Genomic DNA, 23,541 nt, shown 5'->3' with positions numbered 1-23,541 from the left:
GTATGTCCTGTGTCACCCACACATCTCATATGATGTTAATGATCTTTTATCATTTCATCAAGTACACAACTCTTCTGTAACATCTTTGATCTACCTACCAAGGTTTTTAATCTCTGCATACGAAGAGGTTTCATATTGTTGTTTTGTTGAATGAATCAAAGTGTTACTGAACTAAACACAGCACACACTCAGACTGCAATGTGATAAAAGTCTGGGTTAATATGAGTCGTCTTACATTACCACAGTGGCGGGTTGTGAGCAGTAAACTTCAGAGGAACCACTACCAAAATGACTGATGCGCTGGAGGCATCAATGGCATCAAACTGTCACTGTACAGCCACAGAGCCTTTTCACAGTAATCAGGGTAAGCAGGACTACCCGTCAGTGTTGTGGTTTGGAAGAAGTCAACCTGCGCAGAGGCTAGGGGCTGGGGCTTGACTTCTGTGTAATTTGTGGGTGAAGGAAGTTCGAGGCCCACGCACGCTTGTGACTGTCAGGTTAATTGGTGCTTGGGAACTGTGTCAAGGGAACTTATCAGTCAGTTTTAGCAAGGGTCTGATGTTTATTGATGCTTATCATAACATAAAGTTCAGGGCTATTATTTGATTAAAGCAGACATTTGCTTAGACATGAAAGGAAATTATCAACACTCAGTTACAGTATATCATTGCTCATCACAGTGCATTTGATGTTCAAAGGAAAATACTCATCAGTCGCTAACAATGTTATAAGAAGTATATAAGAATTATTATGTTTGTACAGCATTTCACTGTGCTGGTGGTTTTACCTCTATGCTAATATTGTTTTTAGTGATGTAAATGAAATGATTTTACTCATGTTGCTAATACACACAACTTAATTAAGAAAAGTCAATAAAACTGAATTCCCTGAGGCATATATGTTGATTCTTCAGCTTTACATAGGTCATTAGGTGATTTGCATCGCATGTAGCTTTTCCTGACATAGGAAGTGAACTGCCAATTTAGCTTCACAGAAATGACATTGTGGCTTGAGGAGTCACTGAAACTCCATACTGAGAACTGAGAGAAAATGTTATCGTACATCGTATCTTAATCGTGGTTAAGATTTTTACCCTGTAGAAAGTTTTACTATGAAATCTACTGTACTAGGGTAACGCTTCACATATGAAGGAGTAAGATTTGTCATGAGTTTAATTCCTTCAAGCTGTCAAAACACATCTTATGATCTGATATGAACTTATTTGGCCATTAAGTAGTTAATTTACATTATGATGTGGCACAAACCATGTCTTCTAAGTAAAGTATATAAGTTAGGTTTCTTTTTCCAAATAAATTCACCTGAGGAGATACAGGACAAAAAAAAGCATAATTTTCCAGTGTGAGTAAGCAAGATAGTTTCCCCTTCTTGTCTGTGGCTTTTACATCATAGGTCTGATTACACAGGTTACAATTGTTTCAGTCCCCTGCATGTAGAGTCTATGAAAAACGGTGTGAATTTTCCTAAATATGATGTCAGAGCCTCTACAGAGAGGTCATATGTGCAAATGAGGGAGAAATTCAAAAAGCACAGACGCAGCATTTTATGGGTCATTCATTTTTATTACACTATTAATTAGCTTGACCAGTTTTAATTTCTCAGATTGCTTGCAAATACATTTACACAACAGTTTTGCCAAATTTGAATATCTGTCTGCTTACTGGTGGAGCATGTCTTTGGTTAAAATGAAAATGAAAGACAGGTCTTAATGATGCCATCAACGTCCCCAAGAATCAATGCAGTACAATTGAAATCAGACAGAATCAACGTCTTAACATTTTGCAACCTGTACACAAATGGAGTAATTTAGTTGTACTTGTGCTTAGTGCCACTCCTTGTCAATTAGGCAGAGGCTGTACATCTGTCTATATATTTCACATTTCTAAACGTATTAAACTTGTCAGTGTTTTCTCATACAAGCTTCTAAAATTACATTACATCGGAAAAGCATGACCCTTGATCCAACTGATTATTACATACAAATAAAAAATACAGAATAATTACATCCAAAACACAGCATTGTAAAAGGCAATAATGCAGCAATTAAAATCTCAATAACATTGTTTATAATTCATCAGGAGGTAAGGGGGACAGACCAATAAAGAAGTCTAGAATTCGACAGGAGGACGTACGTACAAATGTGATTTGAGTAACTACAGTATACACCATTCTAAGTCTGCTAAATGCTGGTAGGAAACCTTCAGTGGTTTGGGAAACACAGGCAAGCTTATTCTCATCTATGGTTTCAGTAGTATCATTACAAGATCAACTGACTTAAACTGTGAACATACAATGTTTTCATTCACTAACGTAGCTGTACAAATTATACAAGGGCTATGACTTCTCTTCACCCGTCATAACGCAGCCACAACCTGCAATTAACCTGCCTAATGAGAGGAACACAAGATTAATGCTAAACTGTAACTCACTATTGTCTTTTTTTGCTTATTTCAAAGCAAAGTTCTCAAAAAAACAAAAAAACAAAAATACAAGTAAATGATTTTTCTTCAGACTGGACAAATGCAGGTTTAAAAAGAAAACTACCATCATAAATAAATGATTTGGAACTGATTTTGGTATGGATTTTAGTATACAGTTAAAGACTGATGAACAAAAAAGCAACATCCTACTGCATGACCTTCCCTAACCAAGATGAAGTAGTAGAATGAAGTGGTTGAAGGAAAATCAACTTGACAGACGTAGCAGTTAATCAGCCAGGACAAAAAAGGGGAAATCCCTTTTTAACTTACCTATGCAGGGTACTATGTTGATCATAAATATGACAAACTACAATGAGTCATTCAGAGAAAAGCTATTTATGAGGAGAGTAACTTAAATATAGCATCTATAGAGTACTAACATTCAATGTTTGTTGAGTCCAAAGATGTCAAAGTGGCAGATTTAAAGACTAACAGTATGTTTTACTACTATCTACCAACACCACACTAGCCTGAGTGTGGTGATTTTAGGAGTTACTACACACACTGACACATCACATTACTATAGCTGTGGCCTCTCTGCACTTCACTGCACTACACAGATTAACACACCTAAGCTTTAAGTTCCTCTGCTCAAATACACATCTGCCAAATGTGAAAATGAACCGGTTGCTACAGGAAGTGGCAAGAAGGGCATCAGGCATGTAGTGTGTCTGTTGGATGTGTTGAACTTCACTAACTCCTATTCAGGGCTACTAGGGGGAATGATGCATTACTGAAAAGAAGATGGAATCTCAACGTCTACCTTAAATACATTCAGAAAGAAGTTACTGTGTCGTTGTCTTGTGCTGGTTTTTACAACAGTCCGTTTTCAATCAGCCATGTTAGGAAAATGTTTCTCCTTCTCGTAACCGCACAATGTACTATTTTTATGTATTATTCCATTACATCAATGCAAATTAATCATAGAAATGTCTACATCTAGTAGTATGTATTACTTACGTTATTTACAGTGTCCATTTTGAACGGTGACATTTCCGACTTCTCAAAAGCAATGACGGGAACAACACAAATAAATACAGCAGCATCATACACCAAGTTGTCATGCTTTCATCAAAATAACGGACTTTTGATTATTCTGTTTTACAGGTCTTTAGGTAGCAGTACAAATAAAATAAACTCATTCACTGACTAAATTCGCTAAATGGAATATTTGGTATATTTTGCCAAATAATGAATTATATTGAGGGCAGAACCTCAAAAGTCAAAACATGATGTTTTTTGTACCACCAGCACATATTCTGTAGTGTATTCCAGTGTGGTCTTTTTGGCCTTCCATGTTTTAAATTAAAGCCTAAATGTCTCACACATTCAAAGTAAGTGGGTTTTAAATTGACACCATAATTCAACATGGCTGTCACTCACACTCATCTACACAGATACATTATATCTAACTGTGGTACAATTTGAACAAAGAGACTACTACTGAAAAATAAATACTATAAAGCATTATGCACCGTTCAACTTCAGTTTCTAGTGAAAAGCAATAGGTCAAGTCATGCCACTGGGATGGTTCTCCTGTCTATGATGTGAATATTTTCAGAATTATGAAACGCTGTGGCAGCGTTAATGGAAAGAACAATCCCCAGACTATAACCCAGAGGAGTTTTAAGATTACAATAGGTGATGCAAGTTGGTATCATATCTCATTATTCACATTCTGGTAATGATGATAGGTTGTTGTTGGTCATTTACAATGGGTTTGGGATGTACCCCTTACTTAGTCAGTTACTTTATAATTGCAACACATCATAAATCCGTCACAGGGAGTGTGGCTGGGAGACCACCATAAGGAAGAGTAGAGGGACAAAACAAGTGGTCGGACTTGGGCATGACTTGTTGGTAGCCCCAGTACCTCAGTTCATCTGTTCGAAGAATTTGTAAGTGGGGTTTTCATAGCCGTGGTTTTGCATTTTGTTGAGCTGTCGTTCTTCTGGGGTCAGCATGGGGTCGACCTGCTGTGAGAATCACAAGAGATTAAATTATTGCACACTAAAGACAAATACAAAAGCAAAGATGATACCTTCAAACTGAATAAATTGTTTATTGAATATGAAACAAATGAGTGGTTGCTTTGAGATGAGAACAGTGGAGCAGGATGAAAGTTATACTGTGGGGGCACACTTTGGGAATTTTAAACTTTATGGAATATAGTGTATAGTGATAGTGATCGATGAAGGCATGGTTCTCAAAATAAGTCACAATTAACTATTGTTTTCCTGGAAACTGCTCCTGGTGTTGGTAGGTGGATTTTTTTAAGGTTTGGATAGAACCCAATAAGCTGCTTCCTCTTATTTTCTAGTCTTTATTCTAAGAGCTGCTGGCTGTAGCTTGCCATGAGATGTGAGAGTGATATCAAACATCTAACTCTTAGCAAGAAAGCAAATAAGTGCACTTTCCAAAATGTAATACTATTCCTTTAACCTAAAGGCTCATACCATTACATTTGACATGTTTTACTACACAGAAAGTTAACTAGAAACCTTTATTGCCATTATATTAAACATATAATGAGATTACAGGTGCCACTCCATTTGTACTTTTAAGACAATAAAATAAATATATATTTTTGCAAACATGGGTGGTGAGAATTAGTCTGTGTAGCTTCCTGTAGGTTGATTTTCACACTGTGGTTAGATAAACGGAAGCCAATGGCTTGGCTTCATGGAGGTAGTAAATTACTCACAACACATGCTTAAAACCCCTTTCGTGTATGCAGTCTATCTCAGAAATGTTCAGGAACATGTCCTACATGGGCTCATGTTTAAATGGGAGCAGAGATGTCTTCAGCCACTTAAATCCTACATTGTCCCATTTATCGCTGTTGGTATCCATAACTGTTGCATGACTATTCAGGCATTGCCATGGCATTAATAAAAAAGCGGAAGATGCAAATGTTCCTGAATGTAGCTGCTTGTGTGAATAGTGAAACTGAATACTGGTGCCTGAAAGCTAATCCCAGTAATTTACATATTTGTTTTTAGTTAAACTATAAAATGTAAGACAACTGGTGTGGTCATTTGAGATGGTGTAAAGCTTAAATTAAAGTGGTCAAACCTCTACAATGCCATGACTGATAGTCCCGTACGGCTTCCTGCGGACCAGCAACAGGCTGATTACCATCACCATGGCAATTGCCACAGCCACCACCAGCAACCCAACCATGGCGCCGCGGTTAAACGTCTCCAAGGCATCAGGTTGCTATAGAAAGAGAGACGTGAGGTGACATTTTAAACACGGGAGAGCTGTAGGGACAAATTTCTTCAATCAATCATATGCACTTAAAACTTTACATGAGAACATCATAATGCTTATATTTAACCCTTACAAGTTCATCTCTCTCGATCTCAGCAGGCTTGTAGACCACCTGCTTGAGCTCTGCAGAGGTGTTGATCTAAAAGGAAAGGGAATGTGTAAGAACAAGCGAAATATTGTGACATATAAACATTGAAAAAATAACCTACAACTACAAATACAGACAAACACATAAAGGAGAACAGGGTTGATTGTTGTACGGGTTGGTTGTCACATTCATCAGATCTCGGTTCCTAGAGGGCGCTGTTAAAAAGTTTTGGGACTGAAGGTTTTAGAATTTAGGTGAGATGTTACATCAGAGGTCATTTCTGGAGAAAACTGCTTGACATTGAAGTGAGAGGACGTTTAGTGTTTTCATGGGAAAATGTAAGTATCCAGCGTATTCAGTGTTTATTTTCTATATAATAAAACAATCATTACCATTTAAGTATGAAGAGAGTGCGATAGTTAGGTAGGTTTTTTCCATAGCTACGCCAAAACATGTGGTTGTTAGCTTTGCTGGTAGCAAAAACTCCCAGTTGGGAATGTTTGTCACATACTCTTTGGGGTTGGTTGTCACATGTTGGCAAAAACATATATGGTGTGATATATCTAGTTCTCTCTTTCTTTTAAGATAGCAAAGTGACTAGGGACTTTGTCAGGAAGACAAACAAGGGCCAGACTCCTCCAGATGTGATGCTCAGAGCAGTCAGGGAGGTGAAAACCCATAATACAGTTATATAAGGACAAAAAATGCACTTAAAGGAATATTGTTTCCTGTTTATGTTCTCTTGGTGCACATTTTTAATAATAAAAAATAAACAATGACTGTTTTTTATTTTTCTCTATTAGGATAACACAGGGACAACCCCATAGTGTGTGACTACCAACCCCACAATGGGGATGGTTGTCACAAGTGCACAAGACATATTTGACAGCCCATGTCAGCTGAAGGGGAGTAAGACCACTCTATTCCTACCTGACACTTTTGGCTTTCATTACAAATTAAAAGGGAATCTATTCAGTATACGGTTTATGAAGAATTTAAAGGAAAGTAAAAAGTGTGACTACCAATCCTGTTCTCCCCTTCAGTATTTGTGTCTGTCCAATTGAACTAGGGTGGAGTCTTTTTAAAAATATAACACCAGCCTTTCAGATTTGCCAAAATGATCTTACCTTTTCCTCATATTCATAAGTAGGACCTCTCTCAGATGTGGTATAATCATATTCATCTACTGCAGACACTAAGGATGGAGACAAAAATACTGTGAGCAGACGTACAAAATACAATACTACAATTACTGCTAACAATCAAGTTAGCTGCTTTAATACCAGCTTACCTTTCTTGTTAGACTGCACTTCTTTAGAGGATAAAATACAGAAGGAGAAAAAAACAACATTAACCATAGTAACTGGTAAAAAAGTAGTTAATCATTTTACACTGACATAATTAGGGTGGACTTAATAAACGTTGGATTTGTGAGTGTAAGAGTGGTTTGTAACTATGTACCAATGCGTGGAGGATAAGGCCTGTTTTGGAAGGCTCTCTCTTCTTCTTCCTCGTCATCCTTCTCCTCCTCGCTCTCAGCAGGCAAAAGCTCCTCAGTAGTGCGGGTCTCAGAAAAGGAAGTGGTCATGAGCTCACTGATGTCTCCTCGTTCTGCCTTGACCAGCTCTTCTGCAGGTGACACACACAAAAACAAAACAAAGTCACCAAGATGTCTTCAGATCTGAAAACTGATGGGTCACAGGTCAGCAGTCCAGCTTACGGATATCATTGTGCAGCTCCTCCGCTAAAGTAGGATCCTTGTACAGCAATGCAAGACTCTGGTTCATCCTCTCCTCAATCACATGAAGATGTGTGTACACCTGCAAAAAAACACAAAACGATTCTGCTTACTTTAACTGGTTTTACACAGATAAGCAGTTCATTGGTTCCTGAAATGAATCCACAATGAAAAGTAAAACAAACTTTTTATGGAGTCATGTGTCTAAAGCTGATTTTGAAGTCAGCAAACACCGCCTTTGATCTTAGTTTAATAAAACAAGATTGGTAGCTACTTCATCTCTGCGAGATCATTTATTAACAAATCTGATTTATGTGCTAAATCATATGATGTTCTGTATGTTCTTTTAATGGTCAGCAGAAAAAAGCATCTCAGAAGCAAATACCTAACACACACTCAGACACACACCTGGAATTTCATCTGCTCAGCCTTCTGGGGGTCAACAGCCACAATATGCTGGTAATGCCTGAGTGTGTGTCTGCGGTCCTTCTGCTCTGCAGCCATGTATCGCTTTAGAGCCTGCAGCACGCGCTCCGGCTGGAAGACAAAGGTGAAGGGAGGACAGTCAGGAAATGCCAGACAGTGAGATAAAGGCACTGTCGGAACCTATTCACTGCCTATCACAGAGAAAGAATCTAAAGTAGATCTGATCATTATCTCCATCAGGCCTAAGCCTGGAGGGGATCATGCATTTGGTCGTGTTTGCGCATGTGTCCATGTGTGTGCATGAGTGCACGTGTCTGTGTGTCTATCTGCAGTTAATCTCGCGTATTACTGGACTCATCAGCCTAACATTTGTTGTTGTATGCATACCTCTTGTGGTGCAGTGACTAACAATTTTTGAAAAACCTATTTTATAACTCCATTCCTTATGGGCCTATCGTAAAGCTTACACTTTCATCTTTTATGCAGTCCTTGCCATTATCAAAGTCAAACTCTAAGAAGAAAGATAGGGCTGGCAGTGATAAAAGATGAATAAATCCAAGTTTCTGTAATCTTTGCTGCCATCTTAACTGTACACACCCGGCAGTGAACTGCACTGAACTGAGTGCACTCTTTTGTACTCCATGTTGGACTTACCTGAGGGCGGTCAGACTGTACGGCAGTCAGGTAATTCTCCAGGGCCAGGCGGCGATTGTTGTTGAGTATGGCTTCTACTCTGGCAAGATGCGTCTCCACTAGCCTCTGCCTCTCACCAGCAACCTGCTCCTCCAGTGTCTGCAGCACAGACTGGAAGTGCTATCAGAGGAGAGATGAAAGAGTAAAATCAAGGAGAAATAAAGCAGCAACAGCATATAATCAAATGTTGATTAATTACTGGATATCCCATATATAATTATATTTTAACAGGAAATGTTTAACAATTAAATTAAGTATAGATACGCTTGACAGTTGTCAGTTTACCTCATTAAGAGCCTGTCGCTCTGACTTTGGCAGATTCTTTGACTGGTTGTCTGCCTCTGCCCATTCCTTCATGATCTATGAAATGTAAAGATACAATATCAATTAATCATTAGAAAGTGTTGCATAGACTAACATAGTTCAAAACAGGGCACAGTGGTACAACATATATAAATAGAACACTGACAGAGAAATGCAGCATTTCATGGATTTGGCTATATAGTACATTCTTTTACATTTAATAAATGCGGTTAACATAAACAAGGTCACTGATTTTTATGTAAAGCCTGAGCATGGTGTGTTTTTTTAAAACTGTTGTATGCTAAACAGAGTAAAGTTATCTGATGTCTACATGAGAGATTGTGCAGCAACAATTTTATCATCTTTTATCATCTTAAAGGACAAATATGTAACACAGACCGCAGGTGTTGTGGGTACTGCAGTCGTCTCCTACCGCCCTTGCGCCCCAGACTCAAAGCTCATGTGGGTTTTAAGGTTAGGTGGAATCTATCTCAGTTAATCCAGTGTGTTTGCTTGCTTACAGCTGCAACAGTGTTTGTGTGCCATTGTTTCATATCTGGCAGACTGGGATGTCAAGTTTTGTGTCAACCTGATCTCACGGGAATATGTGAAATGACCACAACCTCTTAACACCTCTTAACACCGCATGTAATTTTAACACATTATGTGCCACCACCAGGTTAAATGGGCTGTAGGCCAAATCACTCAGGTCAAAATAAAAACATGTTGTGCAGCAGAACGGAAATTTCAAAGAACATACTGGCTGCAGTGTTACAGTTGCAGAAGCCAGACTTTCAACTCAGCATGTTTCCTTGTGTTGACAAGTATGAATCATTTTTGGCATAAAAAGAATAACCACAATGCGTAAATCATTCTGATCTTATCAGTACATGTTAGTTGTTGTCCTTTTCATATAAAAAGCCAGTCAATGAAGAACATTAAACCCATTTTAACTGTCTGTCTACATTATAAGAGATGTTGCCCAACACAGAGGGATGACTTGATGCTGAAAATCTGTGGTATGTGATATGTATCACAGCAAAAACCAAGATCAAAAAGAAAATCTAGAAGTTGTATGCCAGCAGTTTTGATAGTCTGAGCACCCACGCACGAAAAACATTGTCAGATATGCAATATGATAAACTTCCACCATGTATGAAACTCTGCCTCAACAACCACTGCATATTAATAGTTTATTGGTAAATCTTTACTTTAAATCACTCTATTAAGCATTTAGAAGCAATATGTAGCATTTAATTAATTTTGTTATAAATGCTTAATAGGGGGTGAAAAGTAAAGTCATACCTTGAAATTGTAAGGGGATTAATACATACTATATGGTGATATTGTATGTACCATCCACTATTCATGATATACATTTCAGGTCTAGGCCCTAGTTTGACACTTCTTAGGGATATATGTGGCATTTCTTATTTTAATCTGCTGTGTTCAGGCCAGTGCCCCTGTCATTCTGACAATTAGATTAGAGAATGATATGCTTCACTGTCAGAAGTCCGGCCTGCCAGCCAACAAACAATTAGCCTTTTCTTAGCCCTGTGAAATTCACCTCATTGATGCGCTTCATTCTCCGCTCCTCAAGGTCTGTTTTGGCACGCAGAAAGTTGGCATGCTCAGTATCATCCACTGGCTTCTCAAAATAAACATCAACGCCATCTGTGGGGCGAGGTGTAGTCACTGGGTCGGAAAGATAGAAAAGAGAAGTTATTACTGTCTTGCAGGTTGCAGGAGCTACAGAGCAATTATCCTGTAATTAAAAGGACAGTCCAGGTTAAAAAGTGACAGGGTGTGTGTACTGAGAAAGTAGCAAGAGAAAGGGAGGGCAATTTTACACTACAGCTGGAGGAATGGGAATAATTAAAGAACTATGAATGGATGACAATGTCTGCTTTGTCCTGGAGAAAATCTGTGTGGTAAAATATGACCCAGTATACAATACGTGCTGAGGAAGAATATGTCACATTAAAGATCTTTAGTTAGTCAGCAAAGCATCACCATGTGTGGAAAATGTGAGGAAAACAAACACTGGAAAATGAGAAAAAAGGACATTGTGCTTTGAGATATTGTATCTGGATAAAAAACCAAGAGAGGATATGAAAATAAACATGTTAAGTGCAAATATGGCAGACTAGATAAAGGAAAAGGAGTAAGCAAAGCCATAGTTGAAGATTTGTTCAGTATGATTCATGATACTTTTGTGTAGAAGTTGACATTTGCAGATCATTCCCTTGATCAGGACATATTTAAAAACTCTTCAGATATACCAGCTGTTAAAATCATTATTGTCACATACTTAGAAGTAATGAAAAATATTGTACTGGAAGGTTAGGAAGTGGTACAAAGCTGTTAATATCTACTACTGTTGGACTTCCCACCCTTTCAACAAAAATAAACCATGGCAACACCATAACACACCCAAAACCTATCAAATGAGCACCACACTGGTTTACCATCCTGAGTTTGCTCTTATTCAAGTAGTATGGTGGTCAACTGCTCCATTTACTGTCCACACACGCCCTCTGCTATGACCCAAATGTAGCTGTAGGTGTGGATGTGTGATATGCTATGGATCACACTGACACACACACACACACACACACACACACACACACACACACACACACCTTGACAGTGAATATAAATGGACTGCACTTTGCTAGTCTAGTAGAATATAGTAAACATACTCTTGATTGACAGTGTTAGTGGTCAGTTTATATTAAATGGAGACTGAGCTGGGACCAGTAAAAGGCACCAATATAATATACATTATATAATAAGTATATAATAGATTATATAATATAGTGAAGTATATGACGCTGTATTTGAGAATGTGCATGTCACGTACTACTTTTTAAAGAAAACTCAAAACTTGCCCTTTCAACATCACCCACGGTATTAATCATCATATATTTCCTGTATGAATTTTTTTTGTTAAAAAAGAGTGACACTTATGTGCATGTAGAAGCATGAACCACATGCAAGAATGAGTGGGTTTGGCGTGATTGAGTGAGATTGTTGTTTTTTTTAAACAGACCTAACTTCCTATTACAGACGAGTCACAGAAAGTGGGAGTTAAACTATGAGCAGTTAGTTAGACCTTTGACTATGTTGATAATCATAGGTACAAGACATTTATTGCTGGTAAAAAAGAAGAACAATATATATTAGGGGCGATCTTGCGAGACGAAGGGGCGCACCAAACAAAAAACAAAAAAAAGACCATCAGTTTTCTATCGCTCATTCGCACGTCATGTCTTCTTTTTATAATGTCACGTGTGGATCATTAACCTTGTTGCAGCTTCTACCTGTTGAAAAGAACTCAGTCAGAAGTATGAGATGAGGAGAGGAGCAGGTTAACCTCAGGTCTCTACACTGAGAGCCTGAGGTAGGAGGAGCAGGGACTCTAGCGCAGCTATGGAAGCCTAATGATGCAAAAAGTAAAATGAGTCAACCTACCAAATTATAACACAATTTATATGTTGTTCTACTTGTGTATTTATGTGATACAGGATTTGTGCAATTTACTTTTATTTCTATTTTTTTATTGTTATAATTTGTGATAATTGGATTCTTTATTTAATTTATATGTATATAGAATTGTTTCTACTCTTTATAATTTACTTTTTAGTATTTGTGATTGTATCTAACCTTTGTATTTATGGTTATTTCCATAAATACCAAAACTATCCATCTATAAAATATCTATCTATATGGGGAAACCTTTTACAATGGTGCATACTGCATATGATAATTATATATTTAGAAAGTAGATTCATTACAAGATGATTAGTTAAAACATTTCAATTCAATGTCCATTTTGTGAGTTTCAAATAAAAGAACAGTCATGTATTTCCTCATTGAAGTTTTCTTAAAAATATAGTTAAAATCTCATCCTGTCTCGATCTCGTGAACCCAATATCGTGTCTCGTCTCGTCTCGTGAGCTGAGTGTATCGTTACACCCCTAATATATATACACACAGAGAAGGTCAAACACAAGCATTGACGGCAAGTATGTAAACTCACAGCTGTCTCCTTCCATAAGAGGTGCTGAGGTGGTGGGTTTGTTGCTTTTCTCATAGTAGAAGGAGTCCAGATAGTCAGATGTCTGATAGGGACCTGAGTCAATAGGGTACTCATAATCCTCTGGGTCTTTCACAGCTATTGCCTCCTCCTCTTCCTCTTCAGCCTCCACCTCATCAACTTCCTCCTCATCCTCTTCCTCCTCCTCTTCCTCCAACACCTCATCATCTTCTTCTTCCATATCAACCTCATCCACGTCTGTGTCGGGAGAGGGGCTCGGAGTGGGGGCTGTCACTTTGACACTGTTGGAAAGCAACACAGTCATTACTCTCATGACATTAAACACACAAAATCCCATCCAACATCTACTGTATACAGGGTCAAGCTAAATGTTGTCTTACATGGAGTTGAGTTTTCCACTGGTCTGGGATGTGAGTGTCTGAGCACCAGCAGGGATCTCTCTTTCCTCAGCCTCTCCTTTGCTGCTGGAGCTCCCTCTGCCTGGGCAGCACACATACTCGACCCCCCGGAAATGGTCTCCACAGGGCAAAAGCATCCCGTAGCTGTGGAGCTCCAGATTATCAGCAGTGCATGCCTGAGAAAGACAGAGGAATATGAACAGAAGCAACCAGATTTAAGATATAACAGAGAATAATTCAAGTTAAGGGAGTAAATATGATAAGAAATAAATTCTATCAACACAAAATTATTTTTGAGAGTTTCTTCTCTCAGAGCAAACTTGACATGAGGTGATGTGAAGGAGTGTGCAGCTTGAACTCTGTCACACTTCTGGTCTGTAATAAACACCTCAGGTAGGCGTATTGACGAAGTATGATGCGATACACAACTGTGCAGACTTATCTATTGTAGTCTTCTAACACTATTAGGGCTGGCTGTACAAAATGTTTACAGGCAGCTCTGGAAAGTTCTTTGTGAATATGAAAAGTTAAGCATACACGCAGCAGTGGAAAGTCAAACCAAAATTCCCCTTTTGCTTTACATGCAACACAGTTGAACCTTTAACTGTTTTCTTTACCCATACGCCTTAAATGTACAATTTAAAAAAATAATCTGCCCTTCTCACCTCCTTGGCAATGTTGTGCCAGTATACATAACTCTCGCAGGCATCCATCTGCTCCTGGTGGAGGAAACGGCATCTGTCAGGAACCAGCAGGGCCTCGCTCACATACTCGCCCTCTGTAGCAAGAATGAAGGAAAGGTGAGGTCGGTGTAAGATGATTTCGAGCAGTGGGAGAATTAATAAAGTTGAACTTGAGATTTAACAAGATCTCAGTGCTGTGTTTGAAAATGGAGCATCAAACATCAGTGTGCTTTAATGAGGAATGAGGAAGAAAGAGTGTACAAATGAACTCAACCTGTGATACATGGACTATATGAAGTATGATACTGAACTACAGTGAAAGAGCTGGGGGTGGGATGCATAAATAGGACTGACAGAAAGCATAAAAGGCAACAATGGTAACCGCTCTGAGCAGATAAACTATGAAGTCATGGATGTGAAGTAAAAAGCGCTTGCATGAAGATGACAAATGTGATGAGAAATGAAGATAATATTTTACATTCATTTAATTAAAAACATATAGTACATGCCACACAAACTATACAGTACTAATGTTACATGCTCTAGGCTCTAGCATACAGGATGGCGCACTGGCAGTACAGTAGAAACCTTTTAAGCATTGTGCACACGAATCAAGTGCTTCATGACTCACTGTTCTCCACTCATTCATTCATTCATTCACTTACCCATTGTTAGTCTATCTGCCCCCCTAGTGGCTTTTAACATGCATGACCTCTCTGTGATTCTGTTGAGATGTGTATGGTGCTTTAAGTCTAATTAACTGCACATCCTGCTCATCTAAGGTTCCAGTAGTAACACATTTAGAAATAGAGATTTTAGAAATTGTGGCACTTGAATGCCAAAAATAAAAACAATGTACAGGAACAACAGAGAACTGTAATACTCTTGATAGCTTGTACATTACTTGCATGGGCATGTACAAATCCACATATATTTCTGCTCTGAGACAGTATCGTGGTTTGTGTCAATCTTATGCAATATAAAGTATGTTATGTAACTGTTGAGTTTTAATATGACATCAAAACACAATGCTACAGCTCTAAGTCCATGCAGGGTTTTAAGGAAATCTCCAACATCTGTCTTACACAATAAGTCAATAAAAGGAACTGTGTGACATTTTAGGAAATATGCTTATTGGGCTTTCTTGCTGACAGTTTGATAAGAGGATTACTAAACAAACAACATAATGGGTGATCATTTGTTTATAATTTTTAGTGTAAAAACAGCAAATTGTGCTTTTAACTCACTTGGCTGGGAGTAGTGATTTTCTGAAGTCTCAGCCAAGTCAAACTACCAGTAAAACGTTAGGCTAGCTGTTTCATTCTGTTTACAGTCATGCTAAGCTAGCCAGCTACATACAGAATTTACTGTATAGATGTGAAGGCAGTTTTTATGTTCTTATCTAAATATCAGTGAATAAGTATGAAATATTGTAGTATTCACCAAATAGTTTTTTGTGTTCCTTTAAACTATTTACCTTTGCAGTTTCAATTGGTCATTTAGTTCAAATTACGGACATTAGGACTAAAGACTAAATACCACAAACATATAATTATTTTACAAAATGTAATTATAAAGGATGTTTATTTGTTCTTGTATCTTCTTTCCAATCCAACTTCAGGAAGTACTTTCTCTATACAGATATATGAGACATTTAAACCATACATAATTGCAATACCATTCTTGGTATTGCAATTATCTAATGACAGTCAGGTGTGTTGTTCTTACCTAGACAGCGGTAGGGCACAACTATGAAGGGGTGTTTCTGGCAGTGGCCCCAGTCTTTCTTACACCAGTTGGGGATGGAGACAGGGCTTTTTGACTCTTCTACATGGGAGATTGGAAGAGCTGGGTACATCTGGTCGTACAGGCACATGCAGAGACGACAGAGACATAGAAACAGATAGATGGATGGACAGAACAGGAGGTAATGAAGACAAAACGGCCAAGGGAAAGGGGAAATTTGGTTAGAGAACGGTTCAGGGATTGGTTGTTAGGGGTTGAAGAAAATTAGCAAGAGCAGGGGAGAAGAGGAGGAAGATCACAGTCATTTGGGAGAAGACTAATAAAGGAAAAAGTCATGCAAGATTTTTTCTAACTTTTTTTATGAGACCGTGTAAGTCTGATGCCACATTAGACATGGCTCACTGAAGTTATCATTTCAATAAACATTCTAGTCTTTCAGTATTTCCAATTTCACATCTGACCACTTTAATTTCAAATCTAGGCATATCATTTGGAGCATAAAATCATAATGAGGTTTAATAGTGAGATAAATTTAGCTGGCCTGCAGTCTGAATGCAAAATAAAATGCTTTCTTCACAAATGTCAAGGAAAAAAGGAAGGCTTTGTGTAAAAGCCATCACACATGCATAATGTGCCAGCTAATCGCATTAGAGTCCATTCAGCATCATGGCTGCTGCTCCCTGTAGCAGCTGTGTCTACTTTAACCTCCAGATGGCGCCTGGTTGCCTTTACTCTTGCACTTCAAATGGAATTTTTTAAAGGGGGAGTGTTTATGTGTATCCCTGATAACCTCATAGTTGACGTTAAAGAGTACACATATAAGGTAACAAGAGGAGGAGAAGTGGATGATGGTACATTTGAAATATTATAATATTCCAACAGACCAACATCACCCCACTATATATAGTTAAATATATAGATTTGATAGGACAGGTGTAAGACAAACCAAATTAGAGAAAAAGAATATGATGTTTTACTTGATTTTCCTATGTGTTCCTACAGTGTCTTGTTGAATTCAATACCAGCTCTGGACAACTTTGCCATTATTCTGATTCTGATAATTCTGCTGTTACTAATATTGATCCAAAATGGTGTTCATTACACTTGTTCAGGTTCACTGTATGTTATTTCCCTTGCAAGCGTCAGGATCCTACCTCCTGACAGTAGGACAGGATCTCGCCGGGCTCTTTGAAGCAGTCTTTGCGGCCCTGAGGATCCGGCTCCCACTGACCAGTCTGTGGGTTCATGTGCAGGAGCTGGCGGCCACAGAACATGGCAATCTGTGGCTCCGCCACCTGGGGGCCTGGCCCGTTCACCTCAGTCATGGCCAGAGCCTAGGAAGGAAGGGAGGGGAAGGAGGAAGGAGATACAGAGACAAGAGAGGTGAGGAGGAGTCGATACAAACACAGTGGCAGATAACATTGTGTTTGAAGCCAATACAGGATGGGTATACCACAGATAATGAATGCACTTAGATGCACTCCAGCACTATCCAACATCAGATGTAGGGTGTAAGCCAAGGCACAAAACTGAGAGTGAGTGAAAGATCAAAACAGAAAAGTGAGAATGTAGAGGAAGGAAGAGAAAGCTAATGCACAGGAGAATTGAGTGCACACTGCAAGCTTTAAAAGAATATTGGCGACCTTAAAATTCAAAGAAAGATCCATAGAAGTTGAAATAACCTGAAGTGAATGACAAGAAGAGCCAATAAAAAGCCTGACTTATTGACTGTCAGTCTATCCTCCCTGTTTCCTATTAGCACTGAGAGCTGAGAAAAGTGGGAATGGGTAGATGAACAGGAGAGTGTAAAGGAAAAAATATACAAGAGTATGTAAAAGATTGCCCCCTTCCTTTTTCTCCTCCAGCAGCCTTCTAGGATGTTGTTATTGATCGAGGGATATGTTGCCTCTGCCTGGGGGAGGGCCCAGGGGACCCCACATAGAGGAACAAACAGCAGCTAGGGCTGGGAGTCAGGTGTTAATACAAGCTCATTGACCGATGGGCCACTTCACTACATTAACACACAACACAGAGACAGAGAGAGCCCAGGGAGAAATAAGAGAGGAGAGGGGTTAGGTGGGGAGGAAAAAGCTCTGTAAACTACACAAACAATGACTCCATCAACCTTTACAAACAAAACAGACGTTTTAGGTGACCTGACAGCAGTGGGCATTCAAGAATCATGACAAAGTATGTCAAGTTCCACTGGAAGTCTGAGTCATCTCTGGTGCAAAAACAAACTGTTTACCAAAGACAATAAGAAAGCCTCCTGTGGGACAATGATGTGCAGCAGAGAACATGCAAAAATGTTTACTGTCCAGCCCTGAAACTCCTCAAAAAGGCAATCCCCAACTCCCAAGCCTATGTAAAGCTCACATCCTTTCATCTGCACTGACAGACAGTGAGATAGACCTGCTGACGACAGACAAGACGAGCGACGCCAAGCCAATTAGAAGGAAGTTGCCCAAAGGGAAGAAACTGAGGAGAAAAAATATGAGAGTGACGCCTGATCAAAGGGAAGCCCTGCTTTGGCCAACTGCAGCTCGAGTGTTTGAAGTCCTAATTAAAATTCACATGGAATAAAATAAATATATAAAACCCTTTGAGTAAATGTACAATAAATATAATAAGCCCTGAGCAGTCTGTGCATTTTAATTACGCTAAGAGGAGTTTGTGTTTTTGCGTGTCTTAGCAGATTTCTTACAAATTACACATCTACTTTTCATTACTGCTGACCATTTCCCAAAGCAAACTGTGTTTTTTCAGTATTATGAATGCATTTTTCCAAACTTACAGGCCATGGTTAGTTCAGTTCATATTGGTATTTTCTGAATATCATTTAGCAGAGGATTGCAAAGTTGCTTGAGACAAGTAATCCATCCCACCCAGTCAAGTAAACCACTATCATGGTCATGGGCTGTGAAGAAAATGCTCAGTTGTATTTTTTCATGTCATTATTGTGTGGTAGTTGTAGTCTGTCAAATGCTGCATCATAAAAATGACTTTATCTGCTTGGAACATAACTAATTTTTCAAATGTGAGAAGCTACAACAATGACTTTTTCCTTTTCTTGTTGTACATATTTTCTCATTGTTTGTCAAATTTGCTTTATAAAACAATGCTGTACTGCTGCCAGTTGTTTAGTTTTTGGACACCAGAACATGCTGATGTCTCCACTGTGATGGATTACCCACCTCAAGCAATTCCCTGCAAGTTAATGATCACCACAGAGTCAAATTAATGAATACAATGGCTGCTTTGGTTGGGGAAAAAAATAAAACATGCAAAATAACTATAGTATAATTCGGAAAATGATTTACAATATTGCATACATTATTTGCATTAAGTTCACAGACAACAATTGTTTTAACTTAAACTGAGAAACTGTACTGGATCTTTTTATTGGTTTAGTGCACTGTTGGATATGCAAAGGAAAACATTGCTGAAGCTGCTGAAACAGTCTATCTAGTGTGGCTGCTGAACTAATGTCTAAATAGATATCTCTCTTTGACTCAGGGAAGGTCAGTGCCACAAAAAAAGAGGAAAAAAAAAACAACTTCCGGATATTTGAGAAGATAACCTGGCAGCTCCCTCTGGTCCAGCTCTCTCATTTTGCCTGCTCTCCACTACTGCACTTGCTGAAAATCAATGCTGAGCGACTGCAACTGTATCGCCACGTTTCCCCCAATCAATAGCAGTCCATCAGGAGCCTGAGGCCCTGACCTCCAGCACAGAAAGGCCGCACACCCAATCTCCAGCCTGATCTGGGACCAGATTAGATCTCCCTCTTGTGATAACCCTTAATAAGAATTACTGTTTTAAGATCAACATTTTTATTAGCCATCCCGATCAGTGTGCCATGGACTAGTTGAATAGTGTGCCAAACCTCCTGCTTGTTTATGACCCAGTTTTTTAGTATGATCACTCCACACTTCTGCTGGTTACCACTATAGATAACCATGGCAACAGTGTCACATGAACATCACTCATGGGCTAATGTCACATAGACCTTGTTGTGTGAATGCCACACATTACATTTGTAGGTGTTTCATTGTATTCACACAGCAATCACAGAAACTGTACTTGACATTTTAGTTTATATAGTGACTGGTGTAGATTGGTCAGATTGTGGATCTTATTGTGGTAAAAATAAACACTGTCTTGTGCAATCAGTTAATGCAACACTAAGGTTCAGGGAACATCTGACAAGACTGTGCTTGAACTCAGGCACAATGACAAAATCCTGATTTCATTCCAGTGAATGTTGTGGTGTAATGGATGCACTTGTATAAAAAAAAATACACTTTTAAGTCATGTTTAGACATGATAAACTACTCTATGACCTCTTAATTACTACATTGCATTAACTAAAGAATAAAGCTTTTACAATTAAGCCAGACAATTAATGCTATAGTATATCCATAAATACCTTTTAATGTACATTTTGCTCAACTCAATAAATTGCGTTATGTTAAGCCCAAGATCACATGTGAATATTTATGTATAATCAACTGCAATATCCATCCATAGGCCTAGCCAGGACTCAAATATTTATTTGCCAGAGTGCTGTTGTCTATGTGTGTATACCACAGGACAGAGGAGAGGATCTGCCAAGTAACTAATCTTGTTTAAATAGCAAATCAGTTTGTCAACCCAGTGCAAAGTCTGCCTGATACATATTGCCTTTTGGAAAAGAGGGTCTGCAAATGTTGTGGATGAGAGACAGTGTGCTGCACATGCATCTCTGTTGCATGCGTCTACTTTATTTTTTAAGATTTAGGTAATAAAAACTAAATATATTGTTTACCTGAGTTGAATAAACATAATTCAAAACGTATTTGATTAAGTATAATGTTCTTAATTTTACTGAAATGTTACCAAAACAAGTAGATGGCTTTTTGATTTTACAAAAAAAAGTAAAAGCTTTTTTTCTCACTGTGCTTTAGGTTGTTTAGGAGATACATTGCCATATTGACAAGATGCAGATTAAATAGCTGCAGGCAATACCTCTCTGCTGTGAAGGATTAGGATTTCATTCACAGCTAAAAATAGCTTTGGCTAGAGTGAATGAATCATGTTTGTGTGCCTTGATTGAGCTGTTTTGTCCATGTTTTATACTTACAGATCATAGCTGAATTTCCCTGTGGACTGACAAATATGCAGTCAAAGGTTTTCAGTGTCTTGATGGTATATACAGTTTCCATTTTATGCCAGTTAAGACTATCGTGGGTTGAGCACGGCAGTGTAAGCCTCTCTAAACACTACCAGTCTCCATCAGGAGCTGAGGCAAACTGGTCCAGTTGGCTTCACAACACTGCTTCACAGTCTGTCAACAATTATGCTTCTTCTCCAGTAAACGAAAGGCAGTGGAGTGCTCTTGATGTTTCAGTGAGGAAATACTGTAGTGTACTGAAGCGTGTGTGCCTCTCTGTATAGTGTGGGGAGGGGGAAGGCGGTTCAGAGGTTGATAAGGCAGTGCTGTTCAACCATCCTGAGTCCCACATATCATGTCCTAGTGCTGATGAGGCTGAACAGGCAGACAGCCCAGAAGCCTGACAGCTCCCCGCTGCAGAGAATGCTGCATCATTAATAATGACCTGGTGATATAAAGCCAGAGACATCGATTGACTTTCTGCCTTTTCTCCAGGTTCTTCGCTTCTGTTTTCTCCCTTCTATTTTTCTGTGCTCTGCTTCTCCATATCCACCGCATACTGTGCTGTTTGTCTTTGTGATCACATGAGCATGTCCATATATTCTCCATAACAGAGTGAACGTGTTAGAAGGAAACCAAGTGCTCCCAAAAAGATGAGAACACACTGTGCACTGGACCAAAAGTTGTGGAACAGCTGGTGCAGATATAATAACGGTTAATTATATTTTCACAGATATCCCTTTAGTTGATGAAATTATGTTGCAGCGTAGCGCTTTCACAATGATAGCAGAAAAAAAGAATAAGTTATGATTTTGCAACATAAATAGTCAGGGCTGAGTCTGAAGCCAGGGCAGTACATTTACATGTTCCTCCGCCATGTTCTAATTAAATTTTCAGCACCTGTTCCTCCCTTATGTTGCAGGATGACTTCATCCTCTGTAATGATGCAATCTCCTGGCCCTGGCAAGCAAGCCAGAGCAGTAGAGGCGGAGGGGAGGGGCCACTCATCATTTGTCACCTTTTGCAAGTTGCAGCCAGACCATACATTGGTGCACCATGCCATAAATGCATCAGAGGTTTCAAGTAGACACAGTCCTTTAGTGCTGCTGCGTTGGGAGCAATATGTCATGTGATGTATATTGCTGCAGTCACACAAGGCTTTTGATATCACTTTACTACTTTGCATTTAACTATGATTGATTCCGTTTTTTTCTGCTTTATCCTGCCATGTTGCTCTGAGTTTAATTAATCTACAATTCATTTGTTCTGTTCTTCTTTGTAATGCAGAAAAGCCCATCTGAAAACATGAATTTGGCATAACAACTTGAAAGCATGGACCCATCCTGCCTTGTATTGTTCAGGCTGGTGGTGTAATGGTGTGGGGGATATATTCTTGGCACACTTTGGGCCCTTAGTACCAGTTGAGCATTGTTTTAATGCCACAAGCTGCCTACGAATAGTACTTCAATTGCCTCTACAGTCACCTGATCTCAATCTAACAGAGCACCTTTGGGATGTGGTGGAATGGGAGATTTGCTTTGTGGATGTGCAGTTGACAAATCTGTAGCAATGGAGTGATGCTGTCATGCCATTATGGGCCAAAATCTCAGTGGAATGTTTTCAGCTTATTGAATCTATGCCACGAAGAGTTAAGAAAGTTCTGAAGGCAAAAAGGTGTCCAACATGGTACTAGCAAGGTGTACCTAATAAAGGGGCCCTGCTCAGAGATATATTGCAGGGAGCTTGCTTGACAGCAAATGATTAACTTAAGATGTCAGACCCCCGAGGAGCTAATCCTTACTTAGCAACATGGATCCAGGATATCCCATCTGACCAAAATACACCATGTTGTGACAGTGTAATAAAACAACCATAAATCAAAAGGATAAAACAACATGTGAACGTGTGGAATTACAGCAGGTGTTTAAGGCAAAATGTCCCCTACTTGGAGAAAGGCAGCAACACTTTTACCTTATGCATTTGTTTTCAATGCTGAATGTGCTGCTTCAGTAGAGGTTTTATACTTCAAATAATGTGATAATAACTATAATAATAAATAATGTAATTCTAATTGTAATATGAGCTTTGTCATGTCCTGTGTGAAAAGCCCAGCTAGCTAGGATTACTCCTGATGAGTAGACTGTAATATTGTGGACTGGCCAATTGCCATCACAGTGTGTAGATCACACCCACGTACAAATTGGCCTCATAGATGAATAACTCAGGTCTGTATGAAACACACACACATGCACACACACAAAGGTCTTCCTGAGCATGTCTTTGTGCTTCTCAGTGGCACAGATGGCTGAATAGTGGGTGTCTTCCTGCTCTCGTGGGCCCCTCCTTCAATTTTTCTCTATTTTCCTCTCTCTCCTTTCCTTCAAGGCTAAACTCAATCCAACCCCAGCTGCCCTATCCTTGATATCACTGTTGTGTCCCTCTCCCTCCCTAACAGCTTTCACACAATGCTTGACACTCTGCTG

The 23,541-nt window shown here is 39.0% G+C and overlaps 1 protein-coding gene across 2 annotated transcripts in view; it reads right to left on the bottom strand.

Moving 5' to 3' along the window:
• Window positions 1–1,566: 1,566 nt before the first annotated feature.
• Window positions 1,567–23,541, bottom strand: part of aplp1 (amyloid beta (A4) precursor-like protein 1) — a 34,866-nt gene continuing 12,891 nt past the window's right edge. The window contains exons 2-17 of one of the 2 annotated variants that reach the window (XM_053327518.1): window positions 17,061–17,240; window positions 15,889–16,018; window positions 14,143–14,255; window positions 13,460–13,653; window positions 13,062–13,360; window positions 10,587–10,714; window positions 9,002–9,076; window positions 8,678–8,836; window positions 8,006–8,134; window positions 7,580–7,679; window positions 7,321–7,488; window positions 7,151–7,171; window positions 6,987–7,054; window positions 5,845–5,910; window positions 5,574–5,717; window positions 1,567–4,471 (exon numbers count right to left, since the gene is read on the bottom strand). In XM_053327518.1, coding sequence (XP_053183493.1) covers window positions 4,373–4,471; window positions 5,574–5,717; window positions 5,845–5,910; window positions 6,987–7,054; window positions 7,151–7,171; window positions 7,321–7,488; window positions 7,580–7,679; window positions 8,006–8,134; window positions 8,678–8,836; window positions 9,002–9,076; window positions 10,587–10,714; window positions 13,062–13,360; window positions 13,460–13,653; window positions 14,143–14,255; window positions 15,889–16,018; window positions 17,061–17,240 — 2,073 coding nt within the window. In that variant the 3' untranslated portion in view covers window positions 1,567–4,372. Of the gene's footprint in view, window positions 4,475–5,573; window positions 5,718–5,844; window positions 5,911–6,986; window positions 7,055–7,150; window positions 7,172–7,320; window positions 7,489–7,579; window positions 7,680–8,005; window positions 8,135–8,677; window positions 8,837–9,001; window positions 9,077–10,586; window positions 10,715–13,061; window positions 13,361–13,459; window positions 13,654–14,142; window positions 14,256–15,888; window positions 16,019–17,060; window positions 17,241–23,541 lie in introns of both variants that reach the window. The other variant, XM_053327517.1, reaches the window with a different exon arrangement.

This window comes from Scomber japonicus, chromosome 10, assembly GCF_027409825.1.
Source record: "Scomber japonicus isolate fScoJap1 chromosome 10, fScoJap1.pri, whole genome shotgun sequence".
Classification (NCBI taxonomy): domain Eukaryota; kingdom Metazoa; phylum Chordata; class Actinopteri; order Scombriformes; family Scombridae; genus Scomber; species Scomber japonicus.
Note: the sequence above shows the minus strand (reverse complement) of the source record. Positions and strands in the feature narration are given on the sequence as shown.